Source organism: Haliotis cracherodii, unplaced genomic scaffold (genome assembly GCF_022045235.1).
Source record: "Haliotis cracherodii isolate W230 unplaced genomic scaffold, xgHalCrac1.p SCAF_4, whole genome shotgun sequence".
In the NCBI taxonomy this organism is placed as follows: Eukaryota; Metazoa; Mollusca; class Gastropoda; order Lepetellida; family Haliotidae; genus Haliotis; species Haliotis cracherodii.
The window spans coordinates 35,972,155-35,987,021 of NW_027266297.1; the positions used below are offsets into that span (position 1 = coordinate 35,972,155).

The following is a 14,867-nucleotide window of genomic DNA, read 5'->3' on the forward strand; positions in this document are numbered from 1 at the left end:
TCAATTTGAGTATTTTTAGGGCTGTTTAGCGATCTTTCACATTTTGTCCTTTGAAAATGTACGATGTCAATTACCCCGAAGTTGTTTTTATCATTAGTAAAAGAGCGCGGTCATTGAAATATACATGGACGTAACCGGAATTTCTTCAAGATATACATTCCAGTCTGTCATTCGTTTTGTGACATAATCTTTGAAACAGTCTGCGTATGAATTAATCACGACCACTTCCGTCAATTTTGTTTTGACGTCAAAAACACGCACAATTTCATCGGGATTTTTTATCGGTAAATATAACTCACGGAAAAGTCTCGCTGATTGTGTACTTCAACATAAATATCATATGTCTATCACTGTTAGGATATGTACTTGCCAATGATATGAATTATTGGTCATTTAGATTTCAAACAAGGGTGCTTACTTGACTTTGCTTGTCATATTCGGGTGCGTCCATATTACGATTAATGTGGAAAAGTAGGAAACTTATAATACCAGCACTTTTATCGATGGCTGGACAGTGCATAGATCTTTTGGATTTGGTGACTTTAGATACTGTTGGAAAGACAATCAACTCGAGTTGCAAGTTATACAATTTGGTTACACTGTGTGAAGAAAAAAGACGTTGCAACACTTTTGATACACTGTATACGTTTTTGTAACCGCGACGTCAGCACAGTGCGGCAATGGGCGGTTTGCAGGGGGGGGGGGGGGGGGGGGGGGGGGGGTATAGAAGAGGTATTTAGCTCTTAGTTTTAAATAAAAGGTACTTGGTTTTTCAGCTGTAGCTGAAAAAATATCTGGTCTCAATACAATTCCCAGCGCCTCAGTCTGAAATACTTCTGCTTGGGCCTTCCTTTCGCAACAAGCTGACACGCCGTGGTATATCTGAAATAGTATTCAAAGCGGCGTTAAATCAGACTAACCATTGCAATCCTCTTCTTCATGGAGATCAACGACCAGTCTCAGACTGAAGTTGCCTCCGTAAAAACATGACTGTGTACTGGTTTTGAATCATACAGCGAGTTTAAAGTACTGTCCTCATAGTTAAGGTTCTGCATGGACGTACACAGAGTTCCTCGCCTATCTTCTTGAACAACACAGACCCGCCAGATGTATAACTGTTACATCAAATGAGCAACATCTGCTGGCAGTGAGGAATCACGGACCGAAAATTATGGCGATCCTTTTACCGCATCTCATACCCACACCACGTACTGGAATAAAAAAAATAAAGTGGAATTGTCTTCCAGCTCAAATCACGCCATCACAGAAGCTACATCCAAGGCATGCTGAAGATCCGCCTATTCGGTCTTATTGTAAGATTAAATGCTAGTTTTAGAAACAAATTAAATCTGTGATACTCTAGTTGTTTTACCGTCCATTGTCGACAGGTTTTTATTAACTCTACGTGTATTTAGTATCAATATATAAATTTGTCTCGTCACGATATGGCTGAAATATTGCCAATGTGACGTTAAATTTTAACTCACCCACTCACTCATATCTAAACGTTATAACATATTTAAACCGTGACTGATTGCTGTGAGTGATCATATCGGGTGCACCAATTGTGAGCTCAATTACATTGTACCATGTGGTGGGCTCGAACCCATGCCTTCGATAGGACGAGCGAACATTTTACCATTAGGCTAGTCTACCGACCCTGACTTTTATAGGTCACTGAGACGCGAAAGAACTGGTTTATCTATACAAGTGCCTTATCTCACCTTAACTTGAAGTGCGATGCCCTGTCTCATTATTTATTGAAACAATGTTTGGCTATGTTGTGTTGTCATGTTTGGCAACGTTGTGTGTCGGGACAGACGTCGTTTTGCAGACAAGGCAGGGTCAGCTAAGAGGGACTAGAACGGAGTACTTCAGTGACGAATATGTAGACGTGTACAATGGAATTCCGTACGCCCTTCCACCTGTCGGTCAGTATGAGCAATATTACGGCAGGTATAGGGTAAATATGTTCTGATGTGAACACGTGAAGTCACTTTTCAGTCCACACTATGTACATTAAAAATTTTGTACCAACGTTTTTAAAAAACTACATTATGAATATACGTTGTTCTGACGTGACCTGTAATCGGATGTCCCCAGCGGTAGCGAGAACTTGTATCTGATTTTAATGAGATTGAGGTAATTAAAGCATGTGATTAATCCTGTTTTCTTTATTTAAAGCATTGATTGTTTATTGTTAAACAAATTTATCTCTGTCGCGTTGTAATATGCAGCACCAGCCGAACGGTCTCGCATCAAAACTGTGTACTAGCGGGCAAATGACCACGGAGTACGCTGATCACTGTGTCGGATTAACCGGACTGATTATTGAGTGATTTCGGTAATTCGTTGCTAATTAGGTATGTCGGATCGCAGAGCGAGACTGTCGGATTAACGGGTCTTAACAGCACTGATTTAATCAGTTCCCATCATTAGTGTCGGATTAAGGGTTAAGGGTTCGATACTTATACCAAATGTCGCCAAACACAATGTCCCATCCCAGTCTTCCACAAGTTCCCATCTGAAGTTTACGCAAAACGTGTACAGAGTTCAGATGTCCAAATGTCCGAGGACTTCTCCTAACATGCTATCCTATCTAAGTGTTAGATGAAGTCCGCGGTCTCAACACGATGTACCTGGTTCCACTCACTCACACGGTTCCAACTGCAACTGCAACTACCAAAACATGCAAAACACTTCTGCCAAAGAATAAAATACTAATCTCATCTTGCACCATTCAGGGTCATTTATCAAATAAAACCACGTCCATCATAATACACTGCTGGGCAAAAGAAAGTGTACACCCATTATTTACATGTTTCCGAGGCAAGGGAGTATGCCGAACTACCTCGGAAAGATGATGTTTGATGGTGACTAAATGTAAAACAAACACGAACTGATACTTAGAATGTGATGTATTTGACACGGGTAGTCGTCTAGGCGCCGCGATTCGCTGTGCAGAGTTGCGTCCCTTGGGCACGCCAGAAACCTATGATTGTGGGTTCGAATCCCGGTTCGCCCCGATTATGTTTCTAGGTTTGTCAGCACCATACTCGTGCTCGTGGGTTTCACCGAAGTGGTAAACGTCTGAGACCTGCATCACTTCGGGCTTTCCTCCCACATTAAGGTGACACGCCGCGATATAACTGGAATAATGTTAAAAGCGGCGTTAAACCCAACTCACTCACTCATTCATAGTTGTATTTTGGACCTTAGGTTTGCAGTGTTTTAGCGACTCTTTTCAGCAATGGCATCATATGGGCCTGGTAACGTTTTGATGACGTGTGTAATATTTTGGTCAAATCCAATTTTCCAGTGTATAATCTCTTTTGCCGGGCAATTTATGTTCGTAATTATTTTGCAGGTGTCAAGAGATTTAGGCCCCCCTCCCCTGCCGGGGCGTGGTCAGGCGTGAGGGACGCCCGGTCAGCCCGACCCATCTGCCCCCAGGTGCACAGCAAGCCTCACTCCACCCAGAACGAGGACTGTCTCTTCCTCAATGTTTTCGCCTGGAAGGTCATCATGAACTGAGTTTTTCTAATCTACTATTGTTATTTTGTCAAAACCTGCTTCCTTCTACAGTAAGCTGTTGCTTTTTGATATGACACAACTCATTCAAACATTCACTAATTAGGAACTGCTATACTGTAAAAGGCGACGGAAATCCTTGTGTTCGGATATATAGTATCTTTGAATATAGTTTACCATGACTTACCTTTTTACCCAAATGTATGTCAAATGGTTGTGACCTTGCTCAAATTACATTTAAAATATAACCCTCACCCCAAAAGTAGCTAGATTGGACTCCAGTCTACCTAAACTGGGAGGCGGGGGCTGCCGATTTCGCGTAGAATGCGATTGGACAGCACAAAGGCATTATTATTCATTGGTCCTCGGCGTCGAATGAAAACAAATAGCGCACTCGTGAAGTTTGTAAAGAAGAAGTGCTCTCGCCAAAATTATCACCAGGCGAGCAGTTTTTGAAAATAAAATGAATAATTTTACCTCGAAACAAACTTTCATAGTGAACACACGTCTCCATATTAAAGTATCAACTCGGTATCGGTAATGCAGACGTCAGGCATGTGCACCTTTGATGGGACATGGTACATACATGTATTAAAGTACTCACGGAAATGAAAAAAAACTGTTTTTTCGATCTCAGATTTTAAATAAATGCAGTTAATGTACAAAATATATAAATATTCAAACAACTCAATTAGTACTAGTTGGGCCTTGGCACAAATACAGCGTATCAAAGGTTTTTATGTCTTTTTACACGTAAAAGTGTGTAAACATATGAACAAAACAGACTATTGTGAAACTGAGCATAACCAGGTGTCGGTAGATCAAGGTGAATGTCCATGACCTATGACACCTTGACGACAGGTGAAAACAGGTGCTTGAAACCCACGTGCATGTGATTTGTCAGTGGTTAGTGATTTGTGAGAGGCATTGTGGGATAGTGAATCATCGTCAAAATATCAGAACGTAAAAGTAACATATTCCCTTCTCAAACAACAACTTACATGTCATTATCATTATGTACATAAACATAGCTGTTATTTTTATTGTTGTTTTGATAACTTTTTTCCAGGCTAATTTGCATAATGCCTATAGTCTGTTTCTGCCATGTCAATTTGGACTTAGTTTTATTTTTGAATGTTGAAAGTGCCTACAAATTACCTCCTGTAAAGTACATTTTGTATTGAGCACTGAGATAAAACTAGCAAATCCAGACTAGTACTTTTCCAGTTGTTTTGTTATTTCGTATTTACATCTACGTAATGCTTTGTGTCGGTTATTAAATCCAGCAAAACAGGTTTTTTTCATTTCCATGAGTACTTCAGTACCACTGTGGAGGGTCGCTAAAGCGCTAAGCTTTCGGTGCGTACCAGCAGTGGAACCCTTTTGAAATGTAGCTCAAACGTGTGCTTAATCAGTTATACTTGAAGCACTCGTAAACAAATATAAATCCATCCATATATCACGAAAACTACTTGTCTAAAAACAGTCAAATAAAAGTTTGCTTTTGATGTCAATCTCATATTAGCCTCACTGAATAATGCGTTAATTTTAGTCCAAGGCCAACACAACCTCACCGTTACCAGTTATGGTGTTCATCCACGGGGGTGCGTTCAATGAAGGGGGCGGCTCTCTGTTCCGGTGTAACGCTCTAGCCCTCCATTCCGTGGTCGTTGTCACCTTCAACTACAGACTAGGAGCATTAGGTGAGACCCGTGTCATATCGACCATTACATTCCCAGTATTATCCCTGCACGAAGCAGCCACACAGATGTTGATCGGAAGGCCACAATATGTTCGTATGACTGAGTGTGGTTTTACGCCGATTTTAGCAATGTTCCAGCAATATCACGACAAGGGACACCAGAAGTGGGCTTCACGCAATGTACCCATGTGGGGAACCGAAGCCGGGTCTTCGGCGTGACGAGCGAACGCTTTAACCACTAGGCTACCCGACCGCCCCATGTGTCCGTATGAACACTACAGATTGTGGTGTTGGTGGATTACAGGGACGGCGTAGGGCGTTGTTCATACGGAACAGTAGAACGATATATCATCAATGAATGAAATAAATGTTTGTTGAGCATTTTTTATATTGATGACGAGGAATGTCAGCCATTATTCTTAAATATATTTTAACGAGGAAAAAAGGAAGCGAAGGAGATCAAGATTTTTGTCTGATTTGGCAGGCTTGACTTTTAAGCCATATAAGCTTTGGTAGTCACTTAGACACTAATTGCCCACTTCATATCATCCCTGCTTCTATGTTTTTTCTTGCTAAGAAGCCTAGACGCTTATCGCATCCCGTAACTCATTACACTGGACTCGACCCGTGAAGATCCGGGGTAGAGTAGGTCTTCAGCAACCCATGCTTTCCGTAAAAGGTGACTATGCTTGTCGTAAAAGGCGACTAACGGGATTGGGTGGTCAGGCTCGCTGACTTGGTTGATGCTTGTCATAGATCCCAATTGCGTGGATCGATGCTCATGATATCAATTACTGGATTGTCTGGTCCAGACTCGATTATTTACAGACCGCCGTGATATGGCTGGAACATTGTGAACGTAGAACAGAAGCACTGACTATATGATGCGGAAAAACACTACCTACTTAAAATAATTGAAATAATAAACCATGATGAATTGTTTTTACTGTGATTACTGATGCCAGATGACTTTCTGTGTTTTTGCACCATGATTTTTTCTAAGATCAATAACAAATACAGATTGCATAGCATAAGATATATTTCAGGTTTCCTAGCAACCGACGACGCAGCATCTCCTGGTAATTATGGGATGTTGGACCAAGTGATGGCTTTGAAATGGGTGAGAGACAATATCGCCGATTTTGGCGGGGATCCTAAGCATGTGACGGTGTTTGGAGAAAGCGCGGGTGCAGTCAGCACGTCGTTGCATCTCATATCCCCTCTCTCTAAAGGTAGGAACGGAGTGTTGTCATCTGATTCTTGTTGTGAAGGTTAAAGGGGGCTATACAGACGCGGATACGTATATTCGCATGTTCTACACATGTTACTCTGGACCCGGGAAGATCCGGGATAGAATAGGTCTTCAGCAACCCATGCTTGTCGTAAGAGGCGACTTACGGAATCGGGTGGTCAGGCTCGCTGACTTGGTTGATGCATGTCATCGTATCCCAATCGCGTGGATCGATGCTCATGATGTTAAACACTGGATTATTTACAGACAGCCGCCATATAGGTGGAATATTTCTGAATGCGGCGTTTTTACATCAAACAAACAAACAAAAATGTTTCTCTGAGTTTACCAATGCATCTCGAAGTAATGTTCTGTTGCCGATGAAAGTCTCGTCCACACAGCTCCTTTTATTCACTATGGCAATACAGGCCCGTGGGTGCAGGGCGTGGGTTTGGATGGGTGTGGGTGTGGGTGTGGGTGTGGGTGTAAGTGTGCATGTGGGTGTGGGTGTAAGTGTGCATGTGGGTGTGGGTGTGGGTGTGGGTGTAAGTGTGCATGTGGGTGTGGGTGTGGGTGTAAGTGTGCATGTGGGTGTGGGTGTGGGTGTGGGTGTGGGTGTAAGTGTGCATGTGGGTGTGGGTGTGGGTGTGGGTGTAAGTGTGCATGTGGGTGTGGGTGTGGGTGTGGGTGTAAGTGTGCATGTGGGTGTGGGTGTGGGTGTGGGTGTTGGTGGTACTTATTCCCCATCGGGCTGTATCAACAAAATTTCCCAATATTGCTCTCATTATGATAAATGCCTAGATACCTGGTGAACGCGTGGTGGACGAATGTTCTGTATATTCTTTCAAAAAGTTGTAAGTACCAGTTCATATGGAAAGATGTACTTGGAAGTTTGTCCAGATTAAGTACTTCAACCATGACGAATGTGACATCGTTGTCAACTGCTTCAGGTTTATTTGACGCCGCCATCACCGAGAGCGGAGTGTCCCTGTCAGAGTGGGGATTCAGAACCAAGCAGGACAAACCATCCCCCCTTGACCAAGCAAGGGTTCTGGGGAAAAGGGTTGGGTGCTCAGAAACAAACACGACCCTCTTGGTTGACTGCCTCCGCAAGGTGGATGTTAAAAGACTCACAGTCAATGATCTAACGGTGAGAATAGTTCGAGCAATGGCAGAGTGGATGAATGAGTATGGTTGTACGACGCCTTTAGCATTATTCCATCCATATTCCGACGTGGGACACAAAATATTGGCTTCACACATTATAACCATATAGGGCTTCGAACCCGGGTGTGAGGCGTGATGAGCCAACGCTCCAGCCACACAGCCACCACACCGACCCATTAATCCAACTGGACACCTGTCACTGAAAGGAAGGTCTTAACTGTTTGTATCTACACTGCTGGGCACAAGAAAGTATACACTTGAAAATTGGATTTGACCAAAACAATATATGGTTAAATATCTCTTGAAAACTGGATTTAACCCCAAAATTATATGGTTAAATGTTGACTTGATAGTGGTGTCTTTCCTACGGGTATCATAGTTGTGTTTTGGACATTAGGTTTGCAGTGTCTCGGCGTCCGTTTGTCGCCTGATAGGGGGCGGTTTTGTAGCCTAGTGGTTAAAGCGTTCGCTCGTCACGCCGAAGTCCCGGGTTCGGTTCCCCACATGGGTACATTGCGTGAAGCCCACTTCTGGACGTGGGTACATTGTGTGAAGCCCATTTCTGTTGTTTCCCGCCGTGATATTGCTGGAATATTGCTAAAAGCGGCGTAAAACCAAACTCACTCACTCACTCAGCCTGATAACGCGTTGATAACGTTTGTAATTTTTTGGTCAGTGCCAATTTTTCTTTGTCCACTTATTAAAAATTATGTACATCACGTAATTATATTTGAATCTTCTGAAAGTTCTGAAAACTCTACAGTGTTGATGAACATTTCTCGTTACAGAAAGCTGAAAATCGCCTCGTATGGTCGCCCGTGGTGGAGGCGGTTTTCGGGTTCCTCCCCGATACCCCCCAGACTCTCATCGACAGGGGGGATGCAGCTGACATACCCGTCATGAGGGGGGTGAACAAGGACGAACTTGCCGCGCAGCTAGGTAGGTACAAGGAAAACCCCATACCGGCTAGGATTAAATATACAGGTATAAGGAAAGTGCATGTATACACTCATGTTTGATGGTGGCTAAGGGGCGGTCGGGTAGCCTAGTGGTTAAAGCGTTCGCTCGTCACGCCGAAGAACCGGGTTCGATTCTCGACATGGTACAATGTGTGAAGCCCATAAGCGGCGTAAAACCAAACTCACTTACTCCTGTTGGCGGCTAAAAATGAAACAAACAATAAAAAAGTTTATTCGACGGTAACGTATTTGATACGGTTTCATAGTTGTGAAACGAACCTTAAGTTGGTAGTGTTTCGGAGTGTTTTCAGTCTAGTAACGTTATGAAGACATCTTTGTAATCTCAAATGTTATTTTCAAGCGTATATTTTTCATGGAGTTGACCGTGAGATGTCTTTTTTATACAAATATTTGGATTTATTTTTGCCTCCTCTCCATCCTTCCCTCACTCACTCTCTCCGACGTTGATTCCAGCCTGGATCCATGGAATATCGGGCGGAATGTCACTGAGCTCCGCCACTGCGTTCCTGCGTCAGAGTATACAGCGTGCCTTCACGTCCAACCAACAAGCCTTGCAAGCAGCCATCGAGAAGGTGTACCTCACTGACGTCCAAACGTCCGACCACGGCGCAATACGTTCACGCATCATCCAGGTAACAGTGGTCAAGCGTCACGCAACTCCTGTCCACGCTTCATGCTTGTAATAGATGCCATCTCAGGCAGGAAATTTATAGGTCTTCAGCAACCCATAATTGCCGTAAAAGGCAACTATGCTTGTCGTAAAAGGCGACCAACGGGATCGGATGGTCAGACCGGCTGACTTGGTTGATACATGTCATCGATCCCAATCGCGTGGATCGATGCTCATGATATTAATCACTGGATTGTCTGGTCCAGGCTCGATTATTTACAGACCGCCGTCATATAGCTGGAATATTGCTGAGTGCGGCGTTAAACAACAAACCATCCAACCGTAATTGAAGCAGAGACACCTTGAGTAGGAGTTCCCGAGAGTCGTGCGCTACTAAACGTGTAGGAATAATAATTGGCTTGTCACATAAACTTTGGACAATCGACACTCTCCAATACATAACACAGATATTCTTTGACATGCGAACACACATGTACACACGCAAACACGTGCACACGCACGTACGCAAACGCACGCACGCAAACGCACGTATCACGTATCAAGGTATGACCCCATGTTGTATACTCTGATATTCTGGATGAAATATAGGTATTATTAACGGAATAACGCCAATGTCCATTATGACCAGTTGCTGTCTGACCGCGCCTTCTATGTGCCGACCGTGGTTGAGACGGAGAAACAGGCGGGGCGGGGCAGGAGCCCAGTCTACTTGTACGAGTTTGACTACCGCTCTCCTCGAGACAACAAGCCAGTCTGGGAAGGTGGGTCATTGCTGAACTGGTTTTCTGTGTTCAGTTCGTATTCCTCTTAACCACAATTGTTAATGAGTGAGTGAGTATGGTTTTACGCCGCTTTTAGCAATATTCCAGCAATATCACGGCGGGGAACACCAGCAATGGGCTTCAAACGTTGTACCCATGTCGGGAATCGAACCCGGGTCTTCAGCGTGACGAGCGAACGCTTTAACCACTAGGCTACCCGACCGCCCTCACTTGTTAATGGGTTTACGTTATCACCAATACATTGATTGTAAAATCAGGGTATATATACACGGGCAATATACTATATGGTTTTATGTACTCAATAAAACCTAATTGTGAAGACTGCATGATTTTATAGATCATCATTAAACACAGGGGGCACGGGTGGCCCAGTCGTCTAAGGCGCCGCGATTCGCTGTGCAGAGTTGCGTCCCTTGGGCACGCCAGAAATCTATGATTGTGGGTTCGAATCCCGGTTCGCCCCGATTATGTTTCTAGGTTTGTCAGCACCATACCCGTGCTCGTGGATTTCACCGAAGTGGTAAACGTCTGAGACCTGCATCACTTCGGACTTTCCTCCTACATTAAGCTGACACGCCGCGATATAACTGGAATACTGTTAAAGCGGCGTTTAACCCAACTCACTCACCATTAAATACAACTTGTCTGGACAGACCAGCTTAGTTGTGTTCTTCATGCTATTGACGTTAAACAGTAAGTCACAGATAAAATTCTAACCGGGAACTAAAATTGACAAACATTTTACCATGACGTGTTTAAAGAACAATCAAATGTCTCGACAGAATTTGAACAAGTAAATTTGAAAAGAAATCCTTAGAAATATTAACCGTACAAATCTCATCATTTAAATATGGCAGTGTACATGTGACAAGCCTTGGCCGAAACAAATTCCATTGGGCGCAAAATAAAAAATACCGGTTATTATTATATGAATTAATTATACTGAAAATCAGCGGTGGCTCCAGGTGTTCGAGTAGAGGGCGCTGGAATGTTTGCCATGTTGTTTCTGACTGCATGAGTGTGGAGTCGGGAAGAGAAGGATGGATATCCACAGTTCTAGTACACGTGACCGCCTCCGTAGTCTAGTGGTAGAACGTCCGCCCGGAGAACGGAAGGTCCGGGGTTCGATCCCCGGCCGCGTCATGCCAAAACACGTTAAAAGATGGTACTTGTTGTTACCTTGTCTGGCACTCGGCAATAAGGGACAAAAACAAGGACTGGTCACACACACACACACACACACACACGTGCATGCACGTCGCTATATAAGTGCAATAATCTTGGACGCGACGTTAAACCCCATTTCACCTCATCTAGTGGACGTGAATGTGATTGCAGGTGTCCCCCACGCGGCTGAGCTACCCTATGTGTTTGGAGCCCCGCTTCTGGGGGGATCTCACTGGACGGACACTGATAAGGCTGTTTCCAGTAGGGTGATGGGGTACTGGACGAACTTTGCAAAGCACGGGTATGTATAGATGTGTGATATATGCCATTTACATCACCTGTCGTAAACCTGACCATTTGACTTTTGCTGGGTGATTTAAAGAAGTCATCAAGAGATGACATATCCCCCCAGTCTGGTGCTATTAAGAAATGAAATTTGGCTACTTATACCCCACTTTTGGTTCACTGGCATCGGATACCTTCAGTTAAGTGAAGACAAAAATAATGCTGTTTAGCATTTTTCAAAAATCATCAAAAGGAACCAGTTCACCACTAGACAGATCTGTATAGCAAATTTCATCCAGAAATATTCGTTGGTTTTGAGTTCTGTTCCGGGAACAAGAACTACCCTCATATTAGTAAAGTCCAACTTGTCGTCATGATAAAAACAAACAAAATTACGGACATTGTTTACATTTGTCTTTCGTTTTTACAATTTATTAGTGGAAATTAGTGGGTTGATAATCAGGTTGTGTCACCCTCAGAGCAGCCATTATCGCCTAATATGGGCATAGGTGTTGTCATGATAAGACAAACCTTTGAAATAATGAGGCATTTTCCTTGAGATGATTACTCCCATTGCTATTAATATAGAGAGAACGAGTATGGTTTTACGCCGTGTATGTACCTACGTGGGCGGCCCAAGTTATTATTGAGAGCAGTGTGGTTAAGTGTTGACTCGTCTAACCGATGACCTGATTACAATTCCCAACATGTGTACAGTGTGTAAACACCCACACACATGTACCTGCTGGAACACTGCAACTATTAGGATTGTAATTAATAGTTTAATTAATAGCATATGTTGTAGTTTCGCATGATTATTTGCATATTACAGGGACCCATCTTATGGTCACGTGACCTGGAAACCTTTCACTTCGAAGGAGAAGGGGTACCTGTCTGTTGGTAATGCTTCAGTCATGAAGTATGACCCGAGGTCACAGGAAGTGAAACTCTGGACGGAAGTTATCCCCAAACTAGTGCAGTCACAGAATGTTATCATTGGATGAATGAATATTCAGATGTAAAACTATCAATGAATAAACATCAACCATGTTATGAGGGGTTTTGGGTACAAGTTCTCCAACGTAGGACACCTTCTCTCAGATGTTTACACATTTGATTTACAGCTTGTACTAAACATGAACGGAACAGGAGGAAAAAATACGGGTGAGGTGAAACTGGGTTTAACGTCGCGTCCAAGATTATTGCACTTGCGACGTGCATGCACGTGTATGTGTGTGTGTGTGTGGTTGCTTGTACTGGTCAGGACTTATGTATAGGATATAAACCGCCTCCGCGGACTATCCGTGAAAATAATGCAGTCCGGCAAAGGAAAGCCCGCGGGCCGTAGGCTTTTCACGGTTAGCCATAGGAGAAGGTTTATATCTGACTTATAAACCGACAGATATGAAGATGCTTTTTTGTTTACATGACATAACTTTAATTCTTAAAATGTGAATTGTAGCACTCGAAAGTTCTCAGTCAAAACCGCACAGCTCGAGAATCCCGTGGGCAGAGGGACTTTCGGAGAAAAGAACAACCCGTTGTAACAATGGTAATGCATCACTGGAGGTTCATAAGCCGATATATAGTGCTAGCACACTGAGATACCATGCCGCAGTTTAACATGGGCACCCCACTCAGACATATTATACTGACTCCGAAGCGGCCAGTCCTCGTTTTAGCCCCTGACCACCCGATCCCGTTAGTCGCCTTTTGCGGCAAAGGAACACGTAGTATGATAATAATTCGCTTTTTGTGATTTTCTCAATAACCTTTCACAGGAAGATCGAGCTATAACATAACGTACAGCACCACTCAGATTGTTCAACAGCTGGAAGGAGTCACGAATCCCAGATTGGACCCGATTATGTTTCTAGGTTTAGCAGCACTATACCCGTGCTCGTTGGTTTCACCAAAGTGGTAAACGTCTGAGAATTGCATCACGCCGTGATGTAACTGGAATATCTTAAATGAGCCTCCGTGAAGATCCCTCAGCAACCCATACTTGGCGTACGAGGCGACTAAGGGCGTCAGTACCAGTGGTTCTAAAGCCCAAAGTGACAGAATTTGAATGTTAACCAATGATCACCCACAGGTCCATTATAGGACTCGAACTCATGACATGCACATTCTGGAGCCTTAAACCACTGGACCACATGTTTCCCCCTTAGTCGAAACTACTGAGGAACAGACAAGGCAAAGGAGGTAGCATATACCAGTACCTGATGTCTATTTCTGAAAACCATTACATAGAATCTGATTAGTTGTTGGTATTCTTAATAGTCATGACTGGAAGGGAGTTTTGGAGTTATGTTCAAGGCTTCCGACAATATATAGATATATCTACACAGTGTATATCAACATTCCTTCAAGGATCAATACTCATGTTTACATCGTGCATACAGAACGACTAAGACTTAGCCATGAACACGGGTAATTCTTCAATGAAACAAACACAGGCGCAGAACGTTCAAACATTGAATACCAACACCTCCATCAGAAGCATCAGTATGTCAATATAGGTAATGGACAAACGTGACAATTGTCAGTAGATGTTTGCTTACCTGTGCTTGGGTTTAACAGAGTATAGAGTCAACTAAATGCAAACCAAGCACTTAGAACACCTGCTTGGTGCTATTTATTTGAATAGATATTCGAGGGGGCACTGCTCTTGTCAGATCCTACTTGTCAGAGGCGTAGCAATTTCACATTGGGGAACAATGAAGATATAATCAATCAATTAAGCGAGGCTGCTCATCCCTCGAGAACGCTTGGGGGAACACCTCTGTGACCTTTTCTTAAAGAGTTTTGTCTTTTATTGTGGAGCTTGGCAGTGTTACTGGTTGGCATGGTGTCATCTTGAAAACTACGTCGTCTGAATGGCACTAAGTGTGACAGTCATACAATCTGCGTTACGATCTAAAGGGATGTATGTTCTTTGACGCCGCAGTCAGCAGTTCTCCAGCTTTATCGCGGAGGACTATAAATAAGCAATGGCCACAATATCCGTTAAGTCAGACAAGCCACCAGTATGTCGGGGAGGGACGGCGGGGCACTAAATCACAGAGCCGGATGTAGGATGTCGGGGACAAATTCTACCTCGAACTAAGTTACAAAGCTTACTCTGATTGTATAAAAATGTCTTCTTCATTTGGCAAAAAAATATACCGAAGATGGACATCCCATTTCTGACAAAGTGAAGTAGATATTTATTGTCAAAACATATGGGATTTACCTGTTGTGGTAAGAGGATCGGTCCTAATAGACTTAATCCTCTATATATTTAAGATAATTAAAAAAAATCCTTTGAAGTTAATGGTAATAATTGATCTACTCGGATGCAGTATTAATACACTGTTTTTTTCCAACGGTATAGATTTAACTAATGATC

General features: G+C 43.2%; 1 protein-coding gene across 1 annotated transcript; it reads left to right on the forward strand.

Moving 5' to 3' along the window:
• Positions 1–1,735: 1,735 nt before the first annotated feature.
• Positions 1,736–12,516, forward strand: LOC139479809 (neuroligin-4, X-linked-like). The gene is made up of 10 exons (XM_071262688.1): positions 1,736–1,931; positions 3,368–3,519; positions 5,084–5,234; positions 6,280–6,465; positions 7,415–7,614; positions 8,420–8,570; positions 9,065–9,243; positions 9,871–10,003; positions 11,363–11,492; positions 12,309–12,516. The coding sequence occupies exons 1-10, from the start codon at positions 1,769–1,771 to the stop codon at positions 12,478–12,480; spliced, it is 1,617 nt and encodes a 538-aa protein (XP_071118789.1). The 5' UTR covers positions 1,736–1,768; the 3' UTR covers positions 12,481–12,516.
• Positions 12,517–14,867: the final 2,351 nt, after the last annotated feature.

What these genes read in the sequence shown, in the direction of transcription:
- LOC139479809 (XM_071262688.1), top strand. Translation starts at nt 1,769, where the DNA reads ATGTTTGGCTATGTTGTGTTGTCATGTTTGGCAACGTTGTGTGTCGGG. An exon ending in CGAACTTGCCGCGCAGCTAG is followed by an intron (nt 8,571 to 9,064) that starts GTAGGTACAAGG and finishes CGTTGATTCCAG; the next exon opens with CCTGGATCCATGGAATATCG. An exon ending in CAACAAGCCAGTCTGGGAAG is followed by an intron (nt 10,004 to 11,362) that starts GTGGGTCATTGC and finishes ATGTGATTGCAG; the next exon opens with GTGTCCCCCACGCGGCTGAG.